The sequence below is a fragment of the Pseudorca crassidens genome, chromosome 9, assembly GCF_039906515.1.
Source record: "Pseudorca crassidens isolate mPseCra1 chromosome 9, mPseCra1.hap1, whole genome shotgun sequence".
Taxonomy (NCBI): Eukaryota; Metazoa; Chordata; class Mammalia; order Artiodactyla; family Delphinidae; genus Pseudorca; species Pseudorca crassidens.
Window position 1 is genome coordinate 61,671,438 of NC_090304.1, and position 24,484 is coordinate 61,695,921.

The 24,484-nt window shown below is 41.4% G+C and overlaps 1 protein-coding gene across 26 annotated transcripts in view; it reads right to left on the reverse strand.

The window, feature by feature from the left end:
• DLG2 (discs large MAGUK scaffold protein 2) overlaps positions 1 to 24,484 on the reverse strand; it is a 2,011,757-nt gene that overhangs the window by 231,369 nt on the left and 1,755,904 nt on the right. Inside the window, exon 1 of one of the 26 annotated variants that reach the window (XM_067750594.1) lies at positions 17,014 to 17,156. The exons of 24 other annotated variants lie outside the window; for them this stretch is intronic. In XM_067750594.1, the coding sequence (XP_067606695.1) occupies positions 17,014 to 17,101 (88 nt within the window). In that variant the 5' untranslated portion in view covers positions 17,102 to 17,156. Of the gene's footprint in view, positions 1 to 13,697; positions 13,982 to 17,013; positions 17,157 to 24,484 lie in introns of those variants that run through there. One more of the 26 variants, XM_067750597.1, reaches the window with a different exon arrangement.

The window sequence follows — 24,484 nt, forward strand, 5'->3', positions numbered from 1 at the left end:
CACACTTCTGTGTATAAACGCAGACCTCTGGGATACTTCTTTTCTGTGCCGAAGTGACTTAAAAGCGATGACACTATTAGGGCTAAAGATCCACTGTCAGGCAAACCATCTGCATCTAGGTGTTTCTTTAGGATTGAAGATAATTTGCCCTCAAGCCTGCTCTCCACTCCCCCTGATGGCCCATGACTGCTAGTGGCCCATTCTGCTCAAGCAATTACAAAGACAAATGTAGCACATGCCCTTGGGAGGAAAGATAGATCATAAATTACAATTACAGCAAATTACAACGCAGTGCGCTGAATTCTTTGATGGTGCTCTTGGGGCCCAAAGGAGGCACACACTTTTGCTGTTGGGCAATTGAGGGTAGAGAACACTTCTCAGAGCAGGTCTAGAACTGGGCTTCTAAAGTCAGTTAAGAGTTTTTCAGACATATGTAAAACACATAGCACTGGATCTAACAAAGATTAAATTTTCAAATAAAGAAATATTTTGTTATTTATGAAAGTATTACTATTAATTGGGAGAGAGAGTGTTTTGGCAGGGAAACAACACGCATGAAGGCAATAAGAAACATCCCATGCTGGATATGGACTTTCCTGGTGGTGCAGTGGTTAAGAATCCACCTGCCAATGCAGGGGACACGGGTTCAAGCCCTGGTCCGGGAAGATCCCACATGCCGCGGAGCAACTAAGCCCGTGCGCCACAACTACTGAGCCCACGTGCCACACCTACTGAAGCCTGCGCACCTAGGGCCCATGCTCTGCAACGAGAGAAGCCACCACGATGAGAAGCCCATGCACTGCAATGAAGAGTAGCTCCCGCTCGCCTCAACTAGAGAAAAGCCCGCACACAGCAATGAAGACCCAACGCAGCCAAAAAACAATAAATAAAAATAAATAAATAAAATAAATACATTTTTTTTAATTAAAAAAAAAAAGAAACATCCCATGCTGGAAACAAGGAACAGTTCTTTGTGGCTAGAAGAGGAGGGGAGTGACAATGGAATTCTCGGTTTAGCGAGATGACTTTGTTGGCAGAGTGGAGAGTGGATTGATAGGTTAAGAGAGGGAGATGGAGTCAGGAGACCAATTAGGCAGCTGCTACAAAAAGTTCAGTCAGGATGAATGGGACTACCCTCTGAGGGGACAGTACGAGGAAACGTTGCCCTGGGGTAAGAAGAATCAGCAGCAACCAGGTTCTAACACATTGCAAGGCCAGCTTGCGCCTCCCGGGCCAGGCCAGTCTCCGTCACATTCATGTCCAGACACCTGCAACCAGGGCTGGTTTAGTTCTTAGTCTCTGGCACCTATAGATGCTAGAGCAGCAGTTCTCAGCTCTGCCTGCACCTCACCTGGGAACCACTTTTATAATGTAGGTGCCTCAGCTCCACTCCAGACCTACTGAATCAATCCCTGGGCAGATCTCCACTTATTAAGTGCCTCACACAGCCAGAACTGAGAACCACGGCTCAGCAGTCAGGCACAACAGTGACTCTTATTCAGTGCCTTTCTCAAAAAGTCTCCACTTGTGTGTGCCTGGCTGTGGGGACACATGGTAACTGGATGGGTATGCCATCCAGCTGATCATTCTAGGAGGGAAGCGAGGCCCTACCACTATGTGACTTGAGTGTCTCGCTCTTGAAAGCTTTGAAAATGCCTGTGAACACACCCAAATGAGGGGTTCCAAAAGAATTTAGGGGGCTGACTCCACAAAGGCAGAATAGAATATAGATTCTCAGTTACCCAGTGACCATCAATAATGATGCAGGAGAAAACAAAGATCTTAGCCTTGGTCCCCCATGATCGGACTGGGTAACTTCCATAAGTTTCACCTGTATGGTACACTCTGACTCTGCAACCAGAACTCTGCACACTGGAGACAAGACAATCATAGTGAAAAGAATGACATCCATCTGAATTATGTCTCAGTAAATAAAATCGTTTCAGTTTCCCAAGCTCTTAATCTACAGAAGATACTACGCTAAGTACATTGCATTCCTTATCCTGTTCAAGACTCTCCAAAACCCTAGGAGAGAATTCTCAGATTCAAAACCCTAGGGCTTCCCTGGTGGCGCAGTGGTTGAGAGTCCGCCTGCCAATGCAGGGAACACGGGTTCGTGCCCCGGTCCGGGAAGATCCCACATGCCGCGGAGCGGCTGGGCCCGTGAGCCATGGCCGCTGAGCCTGCGTGTCCGGAGCCTGTGCTCCGCAGCGGGAGAGGCCACAACAGTGAGAGGCCTGCGTACTGCAAAAAAAAAAAACAACCCTAGGAGAGAATTCTTAGATTCTACAGATGGAGAAATGAGATTCTGAAAGCCCAAGTAACTTGGGAAAGCTTACCGAGCTAGGAAGCGACAGATCCAACCCTGAACCCAGATCAGATCAAACCCGTATGGTAAACACCACTCTTACTGCTTACATGTCTCCAGGATTCGTAGCCCATTTTGGAATGTAAACTCCTTGAGACCAAAGGCTAAGTAAAATTTAGGATTATCTTTGAGTCTCTCCCTTAGACCTCCTCTACTTTTGTTTTTTGAATTACTGGATTTTTTGAGAGAATAAGGTCAGGGAAATTCTGTCAATATCAGGCCCCTCCCTCCTGCTGCCCACTGGGTCTGAGCATCCTTAGTGGAGGCAGCATTCAAGAGGCTACCTCTGCCAAGTGCAGATCCTGTTCTCTCAGGGGAGAAAACAAACTACACTGGGAGCCTGAGAGTCCTTTCTGCATTTAGTGTATAAATCTATTGAGCATATTAGTTACTTTTAGAAGTGAAGCTGGACGCTCAGGGAGAATTTTGATAAGAAAGGAGTAGCCGGGCCTTTAGCACATGAGACTCAGAGTTCAATGACTTGTTCAAAGCCAGCTTTTAGTAGACATGTTTTTACCTATTATTTTGGATATTTTATTATGTCCAGGAAGGAAGAGAAAGGGAATAGTTATGGGCAAGGCTATAAAGACACTGAGACTGCAAAACTGAGATCCGTGTCAATGCATGAGTTCATTCATTCAACAGATATTTATGACTGAGCAACTAACTGTGGGCAGCTTTTTATTTGTGTGGTTCCAACATGCATGAATTTCCACTGCTATGGTTTAATTAAGGAACACCAGCTCCCTGACAATACGATTCAAATTTTGGTGACCACAATATATTAACTGTGAGGGAGTGAGTACATCATAAACTTGCTCTTAGCTCTTTGTTCCACAAATCACTACATAGTAACAGATGCACATCATGATCAGCAGCTCATCACGGTCACTTCTTTCAAAGTCTGCTGGGAATGGGTCACTGCAGACCTGTTGTTCAGTTCACACACAGACAGCAAAGCACGTAGTTCTTTTGCTGCCTCATCTCCTAGTGGTAAGCCCACATGCCATTTTACAGAAATGGATAATCCAAAGAAGGAATTTGCCAACGACTATGAAAGTGCAGCATAGAAACAAAAAGTGACAATGCTGTAAGTGAAATTCAAATGGAACAGTGGAATTTTAGAAGACATAGCTGATCGGGGGAATGTTGACACTGCCACCCTTTGAGAAAGACCAGATATGCAGCCAGGGGAACTTACTAAAGGCAAACGTAGGAACATAAATGAAGAAAGAGGTTGGGATGAAAAGGATGAAGATGTCCCAGAGGAAATCACACTGGCAAAAAAGTGCACATTAAAAGAACTCTGACATATTTCATAACATTGAAATGGATAAAAGGTTGGAAGCTGATCCAAACCTAGAAAGGAGTGACAATTCACTAAGGCATAGGAAAGTTCAATATCTTAGACAATGGTATTTTTTCCCCACTGATTATTCAGATGTCATCTTTATGACCTCTCCCTATGATGCAAAAGCAAGGACTGCTTGTATTAAGTGCCAGGCATCAGAAAACACAGTCCCTGAGGAGCTTCAAGATGGTGGAAGAGTAACAGATCAGATCACCTTCCTCCCCACAAATACATCAAAAATACATCTACACGTGGAACAACCCCTACAGAACACCTACTGAACGCTGGCAGAAGACCTCAGACTTCCCAAAAGGCAAGAATATCCCCACGTGGTAGGGCAAAAGAAAAAAAGGAAAAACAGAGACAAAAGAATAGGGATGGGACCTGCACCAGTGGGAGGGAGCTGTGAAGGAGGAAAGGTTTCCACAAACTATGAAGCCCCTTCGCGGGCGGAGACGGCAGGTAGCGGACACGGGGAGCTTCAGAGCCACGGAGGAGAGCACAGCAACAGGGGTGTGGAGGGCAATGTGGAGAGGTTCCCGCACAGAGGATCGGTGCTGACCAGCACTCACCAGCCCGAGAGGCTTGTCTGCTCACGCGCCCAGGCGGGAGGGGGTTGGCAGCTGAGGCTCAGGCTTCGGTCGGATGCAGGGAGAGGACTGGGGTGGGCGGCGTGAACACAGCCTGAAGGGGGCTAGTGTGCCACAGCTAGCCGGGAGGGAGTCCAGGAACAAGTCTGGAGCTGGCGAAGAGGCAAGAGACCATTGTTTCAGGTTCGTGAGGAGAGGGGATTCAGAGCACCACCTAAACGAGCTCCAGAGATGGGCGCGAGCCGCGGCTATCAGTGCGGACCCCAGAGGCGGGCATGAGATGCTAAGGCTGCTGCTGCCGCCACCAAGAAGCCTGTGTGCGAGCACAGGTCACTATCCACACCTCCCCTCCCGGGAGCCTGTGCAGGCCGCCACTACCAGGGTCCCGTGATCCAGGGACAACTTCCCCGGGAGAACGCACGGCGCGCCTCAGGCTGCTGCAACGTCATGCTGGTCTCTGCTGCCGCAGGCTCGCCCCGCATCCGTACCCCTCCCTCCCCACGGCCTGAGCGAGCCAGAGCCCCCGAATCAGTGGCTCCTTTAACCCCATCCTGTCTGAGTGAACAACAGATGCCCACAGGCAACCTACACGCAGAGGCGGGGCCAAATCCAAAGCTGAGCCCCAGGAGCTGTGCGAACAGAAAAGAGAAAGGGAAATTTCTCCCAGCAGCTGAGGAGCAGCAGATTAAATCTACAAAACAACTTGATGTACCCTGCATCTGTGGAGTACCTGAATAGACAACGAATCATCCCAAATTGAGGAGGTGGACTTAGGGAGCAAAGATATATTATTTTTTCCCCTTTTTCTCCTTATGTGAGTGTGTATGTGTATGCTTCTGTGTGTGATTTTGTCTGTATAACTTTGCTTTTACCATTTGTCCTAGGGTTCTGTCTGTCCATTTTATTTTTCTTCTTTTCTTTTTTTAGTATAGTTTTTAGCACTTGTTATCATTGATGGATTTGATTTTAGGTTTGGTTAGTCTCCTCTTTCTTTTTTTTTATTACTTTTCTAAAATTCTTTTTTATTTTAATAACTTTATTTTATCTCCTTCCTTCCTTCCTTCCTTCCTTCCTTCCTTCCTTCCTTCCTTCCTTTCTTTCTTTCTTTCTTTCTTTCTTTCTTTCTTTCTTTCTTTCTTTCTTTCTTTCTTTCTTTCTTTCTTTCTTTCTTTCTTTCTTTCTTTCTTTCTTTCTTCCTCTCTCTCTCTCTTTCTTTCTTTCTTTTCTCCCTTTTATGCTGAGCCATGTGGATGACAGGCTCTTGGTGCTCCAGCCAGGCATCAGGGCTGTGCCTCTGAGGTGGGAAAGCCAAGTTCAGGAAAGTGGTCCACAAGAGACCTCCCAGCTCCAGGTAATATGAAACGGTGAAAATCTCCCAGAGATCTCCATCTCAACGCCAAGACCCAGCTCCACTCAACGACCAGCAAGCTACAGTGCTGGACACCCTATGGCAAACTAGCAAAACGGAACACAACCCCACCCATTAGCAGAAGGCTGCCTAAAATCATAATAAGGCCACAGACACCCCCAAAACACACCACCAGACGTGGACCTGCCCACCAAAAAGACAAGATCCAGCCTCATCCACCAGAACACAGGCACTAGTCCCCTCCACCAGGAGGCCTACACAACCCACTGAACCAACCATAGCCACTGGGGACAGACACCAAAAACAACGGGAACTAAAAACCTGCAGCCTGCAAAAAGGAGACCCCAAATACAGTAAGATAAGCAAAATGAGAAGACAGAAAAACACACAGCAGATGAAGGAGCAAAGCAAAATCCCACCAGACCTCACAAATGAAGACGAAATAGGCAGTCTACCTGAAAAAGAATTCAGAGAAATGATAGTAAAGATGATCCAAAATCTTGGAAATAGAATGGAAAAAATACAAGAAACGTTTAACAAGGACCTAGAAGAAGTAAAGAGCAAACAAACAGTGATGAACAACACAATAAATGAAATTTAAAATTCTCTAGAAGGGATAAATAGCAGAATAACTGAGCAGAAGAACGGATAAGTGACCTGGAAGATAATATAGTGGAAATAAATACTGCAGAGCAGAATAAAGAAAAAAGAATGAAAAGAATTGAGGACAGTCTCAGAGACCTCTGGGACAACATTAAAAACAACAACATTCGAATTATTGGGGTCCCAGAGAAGAAGAGAAAAAGAAAGGGACCGAGAAAATATTTGAAGAGATTATAGTTGAAAACTTCCCTAATATGGGAAAGGAAATAGTTAATCAAGTCCAGGAAGCAGAGAGTCCCATACAGGATAAACCAAGGAGAAACACACCAAGACACATATTAATCAAACTATCAAAAATTAAATGCAAAGAAAAATACAAAAACAGCAAGGGAAAAACAACAAATAACATACAAGGGAATCCCTATAAGGTTAACAGCTGATCTTTCAGCAGAAACTCTGCAAGTTAGAAGGGAGTGGCAGGACATATTTAAAGTGATGAAAGGGAAAAACCTACAACCAAGATTACTCTACCAGCAAGGATCTCATTAAGATTTGACAGAGAAATTAAAACCTTTACAGAGAAGCAAAAGCTAAGAGAATTCAGCACCACCAAACCAGCTTTACAACAAATGGGAAAGGAACTTCTCTAGGCAGGAAACACAAGAGAAGGAAAAGACCTACAATAACAAATGCAAAACAATTAAGAAAATGGTAATAGGAACATACATATAATTACCTTGAATGTAAATGGATTAAATGCTCCAACCAAAAGACACAGACTGGCTGAATGGATACAAAAACAAGACCCATATATATGCCGTCTACAGGAGACCCACTTCAGATCTAGGGACACATACAGACTGAATGTGAAGGGATGGAAAAAGATATTCCATGCAAATGGATATCAAAAGAAAGCTGGAGTAGCAATTCTCATATCAGACAAAATAGACTTTAAAAGAAAGACTGTTACAAGAGACAAAGAAGGACACTACATAATGATCAAGGGATCAATCCAAGAAGAAGATATAACAATTGTAAATATTTATGCACCCAACACAGGAGCACGTCAATACAGAAGGAAAATACTAACAGCCATAAAAGGGGAAATCGACAGTAACACAATCATAGTAGGGGACTTTAACACCCCACTTTAACCAATGGACAGATCATCCAAAATGAAAATAAATAAGGAAACACAAGCTTTAAATGACACATTAAACAAGATGGACTTAATTGATATTTATAGGATATTCCATCCAAAAACAACAGAATACACACTCTTCTCAAGTGCTCATGGAACATTCTCCAGAATAGATCATACCTTGGGTCACAAATCAAGCTTTGGTAAATTTAAGAAAATTGAAATCGTATCAAGTATCTTTTCCAGCCAAAACACTATGAGACTAGATATCAATTACAGGAAAAAATCTGTAAAAAATACAAACACATGGAGGCTAAACAATACACTACTTTATAAGCAAGAGATCACTGAAGAAATCAAAGAGGAAATCAAAAAATACCTAGAAACAAATGACAGTGAAAACAAGATGACCCCAAACCTATGGGATTCAGCAAAAGCAGTTCTAAGAGGGAAGTTTATAGCAATACAATCCTACCTTAAGAAACAAGAAACATTTCAAATAAACAACCTAACCTTACAACTAAAGCAATTAGAGAAAGAAGAACAAAAGTACCCCAAAATTAGCAGAAGGAAAGGAATCATAAAGATCAGATCATAAATAAATGAAAAAGAAATGAAGGAAACGATAGCAAAGATCAATAAAACTAAAAGCTGGTTCTTTGAGAAGATAAACAAAATTGATAAACCATTAGCCAAACTCATCAAGAAAAAAAGGGAGAAGACTCAAATCAATAGCATTAGAAATGAAAAAGAAGTAACAACTGACACTGCAGAAATACAAAGGATCATGAGATTACTACAAGCAACTATATGCCTATAAAACGGACAACCTGGAAGAAATGGACAAATTCTTAGAAATGCACAACCTTCTGAGAATGAACCAGGAAGAAATAGAAAATATGAACAGACCAATCACAAGAACTGAAATTGAAACTGTGATTAAAAATATTCCAGCAGGGCTTCCCTGGTGGTGCAGTGGTTAAGAATCCGCCTGCCAATGCAGGGGACACAGGTTCGATCCCTGGTCCAGGAAGATCCCACATGCTGCGGAGCAACTAAGCCTGTGGGCCACAACTACTAGAGCCCACGCAACTAGAGCCCATGCTCTGCAACAAGAGAAGCCACCACAATGAGAAGCCTGCGTACCACAATGAAGAGTAGCCTCCCCTCTCTGCAACTAGAAAAAGACTGCAAGCAACAACAAAGACCCAATGCAGCCATAAATAAATAGATAATTTTTAAAAAATCTTCCAACAAACAAAAGCCCAGGACCAGATGGCTTCACAGGTGAATTCTATCAAACATTTAGAGAAGAGCTAACACCTATCCTTCTCAAACTCTTCCAAAATATACCAGAGGGAGGAACACTCCCAAACTCATTCTACGAGGCCACCATCACCCTGGTACCAAAATGAGATAAACATGTCAGAAGAAAAGAAAACTGCAGACCAATATCACTGATGAACATAGATGCAAAAATCCTCAACAAAATACTAGCAAACAGAATCCAACGGCACATTAAAAGGATCATACACCATGATCAAGTGGGGTTTATCCCAGGAAGGCAAGGATTCTTCAATATATGCAAGTCAATCAATGTGATACACCATATTAACAAATTGAAGGAGAAAAACCACATGATCATCTCAATAGGTGCAGAGAAAGCTTTCAACAAAATTCAACACTCATTTATGATAAAAACCCTCCAGAAAGTAGGCACAGAGGGAATTTTCCTCAACATAATAAAGGCCATATATGACAAATCCACAGCCAACATCATCCTCAGTGGTGAAAAACTGAAACCATTTCCACTAAGATCAGGAGCAAGACAAGGTTGCCCACTCTCACCACTATTATTCAACATAGTTTTGGAAGTCCTAGCCATGGCAATCAGAGAAGAAAAAGAAATAAAAGGAATCCAAATTGGAAAAGAAGAAGTAAAGCTGTCACTGTTTGCAGATGACATGATACTCTAAATAGAGAATCCTAAAGATGCTACCAGAAAACTACTAGAGCTAATCAATGAATCTGGTAAAGTAGCAGGATACAAAATTAATGCACAGAAATCTCTGGCATGCCTATACACTAATGATGGAAAATCTGAAAGTAAAATTAAGAAAACACTCCCATTTACCATTGCAACAAAAAGAATAAAATATGTAGGAATAACCCTACCTAAGGAGATAAAAGACATGTATGCAGAAAATTATAAGACACTGATGAAAGAAATTAAAGATGATACAAATAGGTGGAACTATATACTATGTTCTTGGATTGGAAGAATCAACATTGTTAAAATGACTATACTACCCAAAGCAATCTACAGATTCAATGCAATCCCTATCAAACTACCACTGGCATTTTTCACAGAACTAGAACAAAAAATTTCACAATTTGTATGAAAACACAAAAGACCCCAAATAGCCAAAGCAATCTTGAGAAAGAAAACCGGAGCTGGAGGAATCAGGCTCCCTGACTTCAGACTATACTACAAAGCTACAGTAATCAAGACAGTATGGTACTGGCACAAAAACAGAAATATAGCTCAATGGAACAGGATAGAAAGCCCAGAGATAAACCCACGCATATATGGGCACCTTATCTTTGATAAAGGAGGCCAGAATATACAGTGGAGAAAGGACAGTCTCTTCAATAAGTGGTGCTGGGGAAACTGGACAGCTATTTGTAAAATAATGAAATTAGAACACTCCCTAACACCATACAGAAAAATAAACTCAAAATCAATTAAAGACCTAAATGTAAGGCCAGACACTATGAAACTCTTAGAGGAAAACATAGGCAGAACACTCTATGACATAAATCACAGCAAGATCCTTTTTGACCTACCTCTTAGAGAAATGGAAATAAAAACAAAAAGAAACAAATGGGACCTAATGAAACTTCAAAGCTTCTGCACAGCAAAGGAAACCATAAACAAGACGAAAAGACAGCCCTCAGACTGGGAGAAAATATTTGCAAATGAAGAAACTGTCAGAGGATTAATCTCCAAAATTTATAAGCAGCTCATGTAGCTCAATATCAAAAAAACCAACAACCCAATCCAAAAATGGGCAGAACACCTAGATAGACGTTTCTCCAAAGAAGATATACCGATTGCCAAGAAACACATGAAATAATGCTCAGCATCATTAATCATTAGAGAAATGCAAATCAGTACTACAATGAGATATCATCTCACACCGGTCAGAATGGCCATCATCAAAAAATCTACAAACAATAAATGCTGGAGAGGGTGTGGAGAAAAGGGAACACTCTTGCACTGTTGGTGGGAGTGTAAATTGATACAGCCACTACGGAGAACAGTATGGAGGTTCCTTAAAAAACTAAACATAGAGCTACCATACAACCCAGCAATCCCACTACTGGGCATACACCCTGAGAAAACCATAATTCAAAAAGCGTCACGTAGTACCACCATGTTCATTGCAGCTCTATTTACAATAGCCAGGACATGGAAGCAACCTATGTGTCCATTGACAGATGAATGGATAAAGAAGATGTGGCACATATATACAATGGAATATCACTCGGCCATAAAAAGAAACTAAATTGAGTTATCTGTAGTGAGGTGGATGGACCTAGAGTCTGTCATACACAGTGATGTAAGTCAGAAAGAGAAAAACAAATACCGTATGCTAACACATATATATGGAATCTAAAAAAAAAAAAAAAAATGGTCTTGAAGAACCTAGGGGCAAGAGGGGAATAAAGACGAAGACCTACTAGAGAATGGACTTGAGGATACGGGGAGGGGGAAGGGTAAGCTGTGACAAAGTGAGAGAGTGGCATGAACATATATACAGTACCAAACATTAAAATAGACAGCTAGTGGGAAGCAGCCGCATAGCACAGGGAGATCAGCTCAGTGCTTTGTGACCACCTAGAGGGGTGGGATAGGTAGGGTGTGAGGGAGGGAGATGCAAGAGGGAAGAGACATCGGGATATATGTATATGTATAACTGATTCACTTTGTTATAAAGCAGAAACTAACACACCATTGTAAAGCAATTATACTCTAATAAAGATGTTAAAAAAATAATAATAGACAAGAATAAAAAGAAAAACACAAACAAAAAAACACAGTCCCTGCCCTTTGCTGGTCTTACATCAAACAAATTAATTCTATAAATCTGTGATCAATTGTTCTGTTTAATGGAAGTGTTAGCTTAGCTCAGACTATCCATAAGGGATTTAGAGAGGAATTGTGGGAAGGTAATTAGTAGGGGGTTGGCTATGGAGAGAATAAAATAGCAAAGGAAATGTTGGGAGGGGGGTGCTCCCAGTCTGAGGAGAATGCAAATCCCCCAGCCCAGCAAGTCTACTTCCTGTCCCACAGGCCCAGTGAGGAGTGACTCTGAGCTGGTTTTTAAACTGGCTGCCAACAGTTCAACTGGTAATGTCAGACACATGTTAACTGACATCAGAATACAGAGATACAGGTTAAGGTTCCTTCTCAATATAATCCAGAAACTGAAAATGCTACCAAATGCCACTCTCAGCCACCTTGTGTGAATAAAGTTTCTTAAAACCAGTACAAAGTGTTTGGATGCAGATCTCCAAAGCTATGGACATGCAAAGTAGCATCTGGGGCTGCGAAAATATGCTCTTCAGGAAATCAAGTCACGGGAGTGTATGAAATGACACATCTGGTTTTAGGCAGTGGCTGTGATTTTTAAGTCCACAATGTATATTATGTTGGGTTGTTTTGTCCATCATAAAATGTTTGAACTTTCAATTTATTGCTGCTACCGAGGAAGATTACAGCTGTGTGATAGGCACGTGGATGCTCCCAGGAACACAGCTGGTAAGAGGTGGACGGCTCCTTGGGATTCATCTCGTCCAACCTCTGCAGTTAAATTTTTTTAAATGGGGTGAATTTAGTCTAGAGAGGCCAGCTGTCTAGCTCCACAGTCAGATTTCTGCCTCACAATAACAACAGCCAACATTTACTGAGTACTGTGTGCTAGGCACAGTGCTGAGAGCCTTATATAGGAAGCGTTGCCTCTTTAAATCCTCACAGATCCGTGAAATAGTTGCTGTTAGTATTACCATTTTATAATGTGGAAACAGGCTTATGTTATTCAGCTAACTTAAGCTAACCATGAGGGAGCTGCGATCTGAAATCAGGTAGAATGATCTGAGCTGACATTCTTAACCACTAAGCTAAGACTGTTAATAAATGACCTTTTCTGGATAATTAATCATATGCCCCCAAATAAGGTAATCATGGTCCCCGTACCCTAGAGGACTTTAGAGTCCAGCTTTCCATATACAACTACTAATTTGTAAACAACCTTACGAGGTAAGTGAAATAATTTCCATTTTGCAAATGAGGAAACTAAAGGCACAAAGTTCAGTGGCTTCCCAAGGTTACATAGCTTATAATTGGTGAGAGTGGGACAGTCTATCGGTTCTTTCAGACCCATAAACCTGCCTCCCTGCATAGAACTATCCTGTCCCTCAGCAGGCTCTGGCTATTTGAACAGAACCTGCATACATCAAATATCTGATCTGAAATCAATATGGATCCAGGCATTTCCGGAACCCATTTAAGTCAGCGGCAAGAATTTCACATTCTTAAATTTCTCTCTGTGATATACAGCAGCAACAGTCCAGCAGCTCACATGAGGCAGGTTTATTATGAAGAGGCTAATGGTGAATCGAACTCTTGGAGTGTGGTTTGAGGGCGGAACTGAGGCGGCGGAAGAGAAAAATTCACCGATTCTTATTCCCCCAGAGCATAGACAGCAAGAGACAAGAAAACAGAGCCGCCTTAAGAAGATGCCTGCAAGCTGTGGGCGCTAAGAAAAGGCCGGCATTGCAGTTCTAGGGAGGGAAGGGGAGGGGACTCTGCCGTCCTCTTTCCATTTTCTTGGCCACAATTCCCCACTGGTCTGTCAAGAGAAATGGGTCTGAGAAAAGCAGCATGATTCTCACCACAGCTCCTTAGCCAGTTTACAGAGGTTTTCAGCATAGCAGGCAGCTGCTTCCCAAATTCAGCTCTGCTCCCCTCTTCCTGGTTGAGTTTACAGTGTATCAACTCCGCCTGCCAGCACACAGTCCCAGTGCTCTTGAGCTGGGGCCAAAGTCTCCGAGGAGTGAAGCAGGTGGGGCCACCTTCTCAGGCTAGTGGCAGAGCTAGTTTGAGATGCTTTGCCACACAAAAGGGCCAATTTAAGAGACGGGATTACTTTCTCCATTCCACCCTTTTAAAAGCAGGAACAAATCACTTTCCAGATGACTGTTTCACTCACCTCTCTCTCTTTCTCTTCTCAGCTAAAAACGCCTTAGCACTGGAAAGGTGGTGGACCTGGACGCCTGCCTGGGGAGTCTGCTGAAAGGATCCAGGAAGACTTCTTCCCCCCAAGTCCCATCCCACCCTCCAGCTTAGCCCCGGGTGTTTGAAATTCCAACACTGAAGTGTTAGTCCAGTATCTTCTTTTAAAATGTAGAAGAGAGTAAACAAAGTTATTCACACTGTAGAGTTAATTCTTCAGCTGGCTGGCTGGAATCTGCCGGTTCCCCCAGGCCAGGAAATGCCTGCTTACATCAGCCTTCAGGCAGGAAGAGTATTCAAAAAAGGATAGTTGAGGGATGTAGAACTTTTAATTTCACCTTTTGGGTGGCAACACCAAGTGTCGAGAAACTATGTTCCCTAAGTCTGAGAAATCAACCCCTGTTTTCATTTCTATTAAACTTGGAAATGCCCTACTGTCAACATCAAGACCTTGTAGTTTAAACTCGTCTTGATAATCCGAGGATGAAGAGCTAAAATTTGGAAATTAGGATGATTTTTATTCTTACCTAAAAGCATTTTCCAAATATGCTTAAGGATTCTTAATTTTCATGTAGACTGCAATTTTCTTTCTGTTTTGATCTGTACGATATATGCATGTGAAGCTAAGGTGCAGATACTGCTATTCATGTGTTGATTGATCGATCAGTTGCTAAGTGGAGCCCAGACATTTAAATTTCCTCTCTCAACTGTTGATCATCATTACAATTCAGTTGAATAGGGCACTGTTTCCCTGCCCTCTCTGTTGCCACTCAAATCAGATGTTATGCTCACCATGGTAACCACCTACTCTTTCTCCCTGTTATTTCATTCATTAAACTTAAAGTGCACAGGCTAGAAAATATTATGATTTAAAAAAAAAAACTCTAATAGGAATCAATCAAGCTCACCTAAGACAGGGAGTCATTTCAGTGTAAATGTTTTATTTAAAAAATCAGTTGAAAACATGTTCATCAGAAACAAATCATCACTAGGAAAACAGAACTGAGGGGTTGAATTGTCTCAATTGCTTGGAGATTTTTTTAAATGTTCAAAGTGGTTTTCAGGGATAAAGTGGGATTATCACTGACACTTCTAACTGGTCTTGATGGAAAGGCTGCCTTGATGGGCTTGAAAGCTGTGGGAGTCTCAGAGGTTGTAGGTTGGGTCATAAAATGAAACAAGGTCTGTTTAAACCACACCTATGGGTGTAAAAGTGTATTTTTCTGTATAAATTTCTCTCTCTCCCCACACAAAAACATTAGAGAAAAAGTAAAAATTTTTTTCCTTAAGAGCAGTACTTTGCTCATTTGTAAACAATTAATATTGACTGTCGATCATAGTTCTAGATGCAAGGGAGCAGGCTGAAATCAGATGAGTCCCTGAGGCTGGAGCTAGGAGTCTGGGCAGGGAGACAGATAATCAATGAACCCCCCAGAAGGATGGGGGCTGTTCAATCACAGAGCGTGTCTCTATTAAGCACCACTATTTGACCACCATTTCCAAGGCAGTCACCCACAAGTGGGAGTCTATCACTGAGGCAAGTCAGTTGTTGCACATCCTGTGGGAGACCACATCCGCCTAAAAACACAGTGCATTGAGGAGTTTTCATCAAGAATCCTCTCTTTCTCTTTCTTTCTCTCTCCAGGCATCCTGAAACGTTGCCCCTTTTGGCTCCTAGAAACAGACAGTAAGACCCCTACAGATGAAAACTCTCTTCCTGCCCACAAATGTCTACCTTGTCTAAGACAGGTGTTTTGCATCTTCCCAATCACCAACATGGACGGGAGATAATTGCAAAACGACTCTCCCACCATCACCAAATTATTATTTCTAACAGAGAAATTCTGGTTTGCAGGGACCAAGGCTCTCCATTTCCTCTGCTCACTGAGGTTGCGATTTCACTTTCAAACTGAACGGGTTTATTTTAGAGCCTCTGCATAGAAAATCTCACCCAACGTGATCAACAAATCTACTTATTCCCTGGTTGAGACTGCCTGCGGACAAATTTTGAGTGTAATGCTATTAGTAAGCCGCACTGGACCCTCTGAACAGACTTCAGGGACCCAGGGACCATCCTGAGTAGAGACCACTGTAAATGTCATTCACAGCCATGACCAGCTGGTCCCACCCACCTTCCATTCCCCACCTCCCAGGGCTCATATGGTTTGCAGGAATGAGGTTTATAGGGAAACTAGTACAACAGGACGCCTTTGTACTGTGAGTGATGCCAAACTCTGACATCAGGAAGGCCTGGAATGCTCATTGTCATTTGCTTCCCTTTGCCCATCTGCTGGCTGCCTCATCCTCCCCAAAAGCTCCCAAGGTTTCTTTGTGGCTTTTCCAAAAGCTTCCTCTTCTATTCAAAAGTCTTTCCAATTCTAGTATCTTCTGTGCAAAATAGAAAAAAGGGTGAGGGGCACAGAATGTAAGACTAACAGATTTGGGATTTGATATAAAGCTTAAGGCTACGGGGTCTGGAGACTTGATTCTAGTCCCACCTCAGCCAAATCCAACTGGATGCTTTCAGTCAAATCACTTACACTTAGTTTTCTCATCTGTCAAAATGCATATTTAATGAGATCAAACAAGAGGAAGTGCTCTGGAAAGTTAAAACTTTGGTACAAATGTCAGATGCAACAGAACTATTATACAGTAGAACTCATACTATAGTTTTGAGAAGATTTCAGACAAAATCACGGATTTCAGAAGGCATATAGCCTTTACTTCATGCCATCACAACCCTTCTAGTGATCTAAGTTAGAAACTTCAGCCTCAAGCCTTGATTCCACATCTAGTGAGGTATTAATCAATCCCATCAATTCTACCTCCAAACCGTCTCTCTAGTCTGTATGTAGTCCTTCTTTGTTAACACTGTCATTGCCATGAATGAGGCTCTCTCAAAATTGGTTCCTTCCCTCTAATCTTACCTTCTCTCAATGCATTAGCCACAGCAGCAGTCAGAAATCTCTTTCTAAAATGGTCAACTGATGTTGTCTCTCCTCCATTAAAATCTTTTGCTGACACCTCATCAACTACAGCATAAAGCCTACGTTCTCAGTGAAGCACATTATTCCTTCCACAAACTTGCTCTCCTGATTGATAGCCTCTCTTCTCACTGTCTTCTTCCTGGAGAACTGGTGGCTTTGCACAGATAGCTCTTTCTTCCTTTTTGTCCATTGACTCTGTTCATTCTTCTAACACACGTTCAGACACTGCTGCCACTGGGAATCCTCCTGACCTTCTCAGACTGGGTTAATGACCACCCTGCTATTCCCACAGCACCTTCTACATACCTCGTATTCCAGTATTTCTCACATGATCCTGAAATGTTTTGGATCGTTGCTTTGCTGAAGGTACAACTGGTAATACCCAGTGTAGCATTTCCGATGGCCTGGTTTTACTGAATCATGAAAAACTCAGCACAGATCCCTGGACGCATCTGACAGCTCTGGGGCAAGGAACCATCCCTACCTTACTTTCGGTAATGGCCTATGTCATAATGGCAACACCCTTGGCTTAAGCCTGAATCACAGACTCCTCCTCCACGAAACAGATTTAGTTTCGGGGAACACGTCTGGTTCCTCCACTTTAAAACTGAACTGAACAGGAACTTCAGAGTGTGTATATCAGTGGTGGCAAAGTAGTACCACATAGTTACTTTGCCCAGACGTAAGTTAAGGTCAGTAGAACACTGTTGCCCTGGTTTTGGTTCTTTCCTTCTACAATGTAAGGATAATCGTAACTTCTAGTTAGGTAGCTTCCAGGTTACTGTACTGTGAAGATCTCTTAATAAATTATTCTAGACAATGCTAGGTTAGAAACAGTTCCACCCAGGAGAGGGGTGTACAAGCATATCTTTCTTGTGCATCAGCTGTTTAGCAGGCAAAGGTAGAAGGCTTGAATTCTCCTGATGTTTTGCCCTAGTCTTATTCACTCATTGCTATAAAGGGTAGTATTAACAGTTATTCTGAAAATGTCTCTAAATACAAAGTCTAATGCTGGGTAACTTCCATTCAAATCCAAAGCCAGAAAAGGAAAGGTGACTTACTAGGCATAAGTTTTGGGAGGCACTTAAGTGACAATTAATGAAAACTCCAAGGAAGGTAGAGTTTTCCAAAATCATACGTCAAACGATAACAACGTCTGTGTGGGACAGCCCAAGCCTTCCTGAAAAAGAAACACCCCAATCCTCCCCAGGTTAATTATGCTTACTCATACAGGAATTACATTTCCTTAGCCCCTGAAGCTGGGCATGACACCCTGGGGCCTGGGGACAGTTTACACTTAGAAGGACTTGCCAAAATTGACTACACAGTACATAACTTTGCATTAAGTCCTCCAAACCAGCCTGACCAGTCTTGAGCTGAAAAACACAGGATCATCCTTTTCAGTGTTACTGATAAGGAACTCAGCAATAGTCAATTCAGTGCAGCTTCGGAGCCTTTAGACTACATTCTGGGCAAAGTAGAATCAGCAAATTTTACGCACCTTGGGCTTCCCTGGTGGCGCAGTGGTTGAGGATCTGCCTGCCAATGCAGGGGACACGGGTTCGAGCCCTGGTCTGGGAAGATCCCACATGCCACGGAGCAACTAGGCCTGTGAGCCACAACTACTGAGCCTGTGCGTCTTGAGCCTGTGCTCCGCAACAAGAGAGGCCGCGACAGTGAGAGGCCCGCGCACCACGATGAAGAGTGGCTCCCGCTTGCTGCAACTGGAGAAAGCCCTCGCACAGAAACGAAGATTCAACACAGCCAAAAATAAATAAATTAATTAATTTAAAAAAATATTTATGTACCTTAATAATTGGGTGTTTTACAGTGAAGCTGAGTTGCCCATTTCTATACAGATTCACTTACTGCTAAATGAACATATGACCATTTAAATATGTCTTCATTTAAGAAGAGAGAGCATGATACTTTATATACCATAATGTCAGATCAGAAACCATGCAACTTGTATCTGAGAATTAAATTGCTTTTTAAAACCAAAAGTAAAACAAAACAGGGCTTCCCTGGTGGCGCAGTGGTTAAGAATCCACCTGCCAATGAAGGGGACACGGGTTCGATCCCTGGTCTGGGAGGATCCCACTTGCTGTGGAGCAACAAAGCCCATGTGCCACAACTACTAAGCCTGGACTAGCCTGCGAGCCACAACTACTGAGCCCACATGCCACAACTACTGGAGCCCGTGTGCCTAGAGCTTGTGCTCCGCAACAAGAGAAGCCACTGTAGTGAGAAGCCCACGCACTGCAATGAAGAGCAGCCCCTGCTACCGCAACTAGAGAAAGCTCATGCGCGATAACGAAGACCCAAACGCAGCCAAAAATAAATAAACTATAAAAAAAAAAACAACTTTTTTTTTAATTGCAGATACAATACAAATTCATGATGGAAAAAAACATGAGTTTTATTTAAAGAAAAAATATTAGGACAAAATAGATATTAACACCCAGGTCAATCATTGAGAGCGCTTTGTTTAGTTCCTTCTATGAATTTTTTTTTAACAAAGTTGAGATTACACTGCACAAAAAAATTTGCACTTTACTATTTCATATGCTGTATACTGTACACATTTTCCTGTGTTTTAACAGCTCCTTGTCCAGAACATTTTAATGGTTCTTTTTTTGGGGGGGGGGCATGCTGCAGAGCATGTGGAATCTTAGTTCCTAACACCAGGGATTGAACCTGCGCCCCCTGCAGTGGAACCTTGGAGTCTTAACCACTGGACTGCCAGGGAAATTCCTTAATGATTCTTTAAAATCTTTCTGAGTGAATTCCTTGGTGATCCAGTGGTTAGGTCTCTGTGCTTCCAATGCAGGGGATGTGGGTTCGATCTCTGGTCAGGGAACTAAGATCCCACAAGCCATGTGGGGTGGCCAAGAAAAAAGAAAAACAAAATTAGTAGATGTATTGTAAATTCCTTAACGTTGCCCCATTGTAGAAAATTTGTGATACAATATTTCAGATTTTAAGATTGGATATTTAACAATGTATATGATATTCCCAAGTAATTTAGAGGACTAAACATATTAGCAAGGGTCAGAAACACCTAAATAATAGTCATTATATGTCGACTAGTGGTTATGAGTTTATTCTCTGGAGTTAGCATACTCACTGACTTCACATTCTGGTTCTGCTTCAACCGAGTGACCCTCTGTGTTATGTAATCTTCCTAACGTATGAAGTTTTCTTATCCCCTAAATGAGAATAAGAGTTGTACCACCTGATAGGTTATCACTAAATTAGTGTCATTAAAGCACTTAGTGCAGTGTTTGCCACACAATAGTCAATGGATGTTAACTATTTAAGAACGATTATTGATGTTATTAGTACATTATTTGATATTATTAGCAGTAATTATTTCTATGATTAGTAACTTATTGCTAATCATTCGATTTTGCTGGGCTGCGGCAATGTTGTCAGAAGAGACCAAATGGCACTTACTGATTAATTTAGATCTAAACAATTCTTTTAAAATACGTCATTTAAGGAGAAAGTCATTTTGCATTTTGGGATGTGATTTCAGATGGCAGGTACAGAAAGCTCTTTTCTGGAAAAGAACCCAGTTAAGGCTTGGTGAAGTCATTGTTTAATTGAAACATTCTATCTCAAGATTGGTAAAGAGTTTAAAGATAATTTTGTGTCACATCTCTCCCCTCACTCCAACTAAACCAGGTGACCTTCAACTATTCTTGAACATCTCATACACTGGGGAACTTCTTACCTACCAAGGTAGCTCTTACACTTAGAAAATTCATCTTATATTGAGCCAAAATATGTTTCTCTGTAGCTTCAACATATTAATAATAAACCCACAGATCACCTCCAACAAGCTTTAACATTGAATTTTCAATATAGTGAATTGATGGGGATCACAACTTCTAATGGATTTATTTTGGTGTTTGAAAGAGATTGGTGAGAGCCCAAATGTAGTAAAACCAAGACTGCATTACTCAGACTTAGTGAAAAACTGAGAAGATTTATGTGTTCACTATCATGTGTGCTTTCCTGCAAATTGAATAATCTAAAATAAAAGGAAAGCTTAATGATTTTTCTTGGGAAAGAAATTTCTAAAGCTAGAATTCTAAAAAGGCTTTTTAAAAGTTCATATGAAAAAAAAGTTCATATGGAAGCTCCTGTATAGTTTCATGTTTCATCTGGGGAGCAGAATGGGGGAAGGTCAGCCTTGGGACAAGTTTTGGCTGGGTTGGTAAGCTTGCCGCTCACCTTCTGATGGCATCTGCTTCTCCATAACTGAACCACTTTCTACACAGAAGTGAATGCTTAGAAGTATTTAGAAATGGATATCAAATGACAACCTTGGTAAACAAGGGGCTATATGAGTCACAAAAGCCACTCAACAGAACTTAACAAAATTCATCATCTCTCGATACTGTGGACCGTATCTCTACAGATCTGTTTTAGCCATCAGGCATGCTTAACTGTCACGTTATTAGAAAAGCAGAGCTTCTTTGCATGAAGATTACCTGACTGCAGTTGCTATTATTTTTCTACTTTGCAGTCTTTAGCACAGAAGCTGGCAAGTAGCTGCTATTCAATAAATACTCAGGCTGATTGAATGACTATCTGTCCCTAAGGGTCATAGATAAATGTCTAGTCCCTCCAACATCTGGTTACCCTGGTAGCTACTCAGACATTGGAGGACTGCCACTTACTCTCTCAGCTCCTTCCTCCTCGTCCACTGCCATCACTTCTTTCCTCCAGGCTATCCCAGTACCCACCATCTCTTCTTACAGTCCACAACTTCAAACCCAGTCATCCAAGGAAATTCCAAATGTGCTTTTGTTTGTTAGCTTTTAAAGAGGGAAGATCTCACTTCTGGGTCTCTAAGACAGAAAAGAAGAAGCTCCTACGCTCTCTGTGGCGGTCATGGTGAACTCATATCTGGACAGCATTCTTTAAGGGCAGTGGTTTTCAAATTACAAATCACAACCTATAAGAGAGTTGTGAAATCAACTTAGTATATCATGATCCATATTTTCTTTATAAAAAAATAGAGTAGAAAGTATCAGAGGGTATTGCACATAGTAAGAGTGTTAGAAAATCTAAATTTCAGTTTTCTAATTGTGGGTGCCTGTGTGCAGTTATGTATATATATTAATATATCTATGCATATTTGTCATACATACACACTAGGGCATCCTACAAGGTACACAGAATTTGGCCTAGGTATTAGCCCCTTTTCCCCTGTTTGTCCTAGTACCTTTGTGTAGGGCTTGAACTGCACCAATATAAGAGGCAACTTTGTGTACGTGCGTCCTTGAGTTTTAGAGTAAATGTATTTCTTGTTGTAAGCTGGGGCTTACAACAACAACAAAAGTTGAATATTAACATTGGCCGACTGGAGAGAATTAGGAACGGAAGGTGAGGGTATCACAATCATGCCACATAAGCACAGGCTATTTTGCAATTTCATACGTACTCACATTCAACCAAGAGCTGCTGACCAGTAACTGCTGAGTGAATTATGAAGGATCATTAATTTGGTACTCAAATTAGTGCATTACGAGAATTTATTAAGCACTTTAATTTGGCATTCCTCCAGGGGAGCTAGCTGCCATATGGTGCTTGGCTATGTTATACATCTTCTACTGTACAGGCAGGGAGGTGGAAATTCTGAAATTTGAGGGCAAGTTGTTTTTTAAAAATCCACTGCATCTTCCATGTTTTTCTTGAGTCTGTCATCACTGTCTATTCTTGCTTTTAATTATAAATTTAGTTTTATCATTAACTCTTCTATTTGCTATTAATAATTTTGTCAACCCTTTGCATATATAAAACATATTTAATGCAAATACATAATTTACATTAAATATATTTTGTCTTAACATTTTCTAATAATTAGGCTGCAGGATATATATATATATATATATATATATATATATATATACTCAAAGATAAATCATCTCTACATAGGGATAAACATATCCCTATTACTAAAGCCTATGTAAACATAATCCTCCCCACACCCACGATTTGTTTTCACAGTCACATTCTTCATTGCCAGCAGGTTTGTTTGCCACTGGAAATTGAGAGTGATGGGGATAAATGAGACATACATTGTTTTTGGACTAAGTGGCCTGAAGTCTAAAAATGTGAGATTCACCCATTTTACAGATGAAAAGACTGAGGTCTAGGCATATGAATTGACAAATCAATGTTAGCAAAGGTACTTGGACAACAACTCAGCTCTCCAGATTCTCTCCCTCTGCCTTCAAATCACTCAGACTCCAGGTACAACCCAGAACACAGAGCCTGATCCAGAGCAAAAGTTTTACAAAGTATGTGCTTAGTCACTTGTTTTACTTACTGTGAGGTTGAACAATATAAAATTACAGATTTGTTAGGTCAAAAACTGTCAGATATTGGCACTTTCATATGGTTCAAGCTAAACAGTGTTATTTTAATAACTCCAGCCTCTGCCACTCTGAGATCTTGATTTTCACAGAAGAAGCAGCATAGTGCATTTGTTAAGATCAAAGACTTGAGCCAAACTGCCCTAGTTCAAGACTCAGATCTTCCACTGCCTGGCCATGTGCCCTGAGCCAGATGACAGATTTTCTGCCTCTCAGTGTCCTCAAAGAGGAACAGAATACTATATGATGCTATTATTATTATATTGTTGTTTTTATTATTATTCCTAAAACTCAACATACTTGCTAGTTAGCCAAATGGTCTGATCAAGTTTGGGCAGCTTTATGCACCTGTTCTGAAAGGTGTTTTCAGACGTGAAATCTTTTCTAGAGACAGAGATTTTGGACCCTCTTTACTTAGCAAGGTTGGCTATTTATTTGTTTGACTGGCATTTGGCCTTATAGTTTCCAACGTTTCTCTCAAAGGTCCTATTTCTCTCTGCAGACAGCATTGGTTAATAAGTAAAACAGAGAGGCTGAAACATCCTAGCAACAGAAATCAACTGTGTGTATGATTTGTTGCTCTGTTTTTACTTCATCTATTTTTGAAAATATGGTTGCTCTTTTAAGTGCCCATTTCTTCTCCAGGCAGTTAAGCTGAAGTATTGCTCTAAAGAAGAAGAAGAAAAAAGAAGTATCCAAATTTGAAAAACGGTTTTGGTTAGCTCATGATGTAGAGAAAAGACAACAATTTAAGGGTAGATCAGAGTGCAGTAAAGTGATTCCAATGAGACCTGATGCTGACTAATTACTTCTCTATAGATGGTGGTGTTCAATTTACTAAGCATCTGTGCATGTCGGAATTTGGGACACTGTGGGTGGTACGAGTCCATGATATCTACATAACTCAAAAAGCAGAACAGTCCATCTACAAGCATCATTTTATTAAGTGAAATAAAATACAAGTGCAAAATCTCATTTTGCAGTTAAGTGGTAGACCACGTTGTAGGGTCCCCGAAACCAGTCCTGCTTGGATAAAAGTATAAGTAAACAGATCAGGCCGTGGAAGCAATGCCTCTTCAGAATGGGATTTAGAACAAGATTTAGAAGAGAGATGCTACAGTGATGCTGGGAATGATTCATTACTTCCCAGATTTAGGTCTGGGGATGGAATAACGTTAATACAACACTTTTATGAGAAGAATTATATATGGAACTACTTTCACTGTACTCCTACAATTTCCTACGAAAATACTAATTCTCATGAAGAAAAAGTGGATGGAGCAGAAGAAAATAATCAGACAAAAAAAGATGAGAGGGTTTGTTGAGAAATGAACGTTCATATTGATTGATTGTTATTTTAAACCATGCTTTTATTAATGGTATAAGCC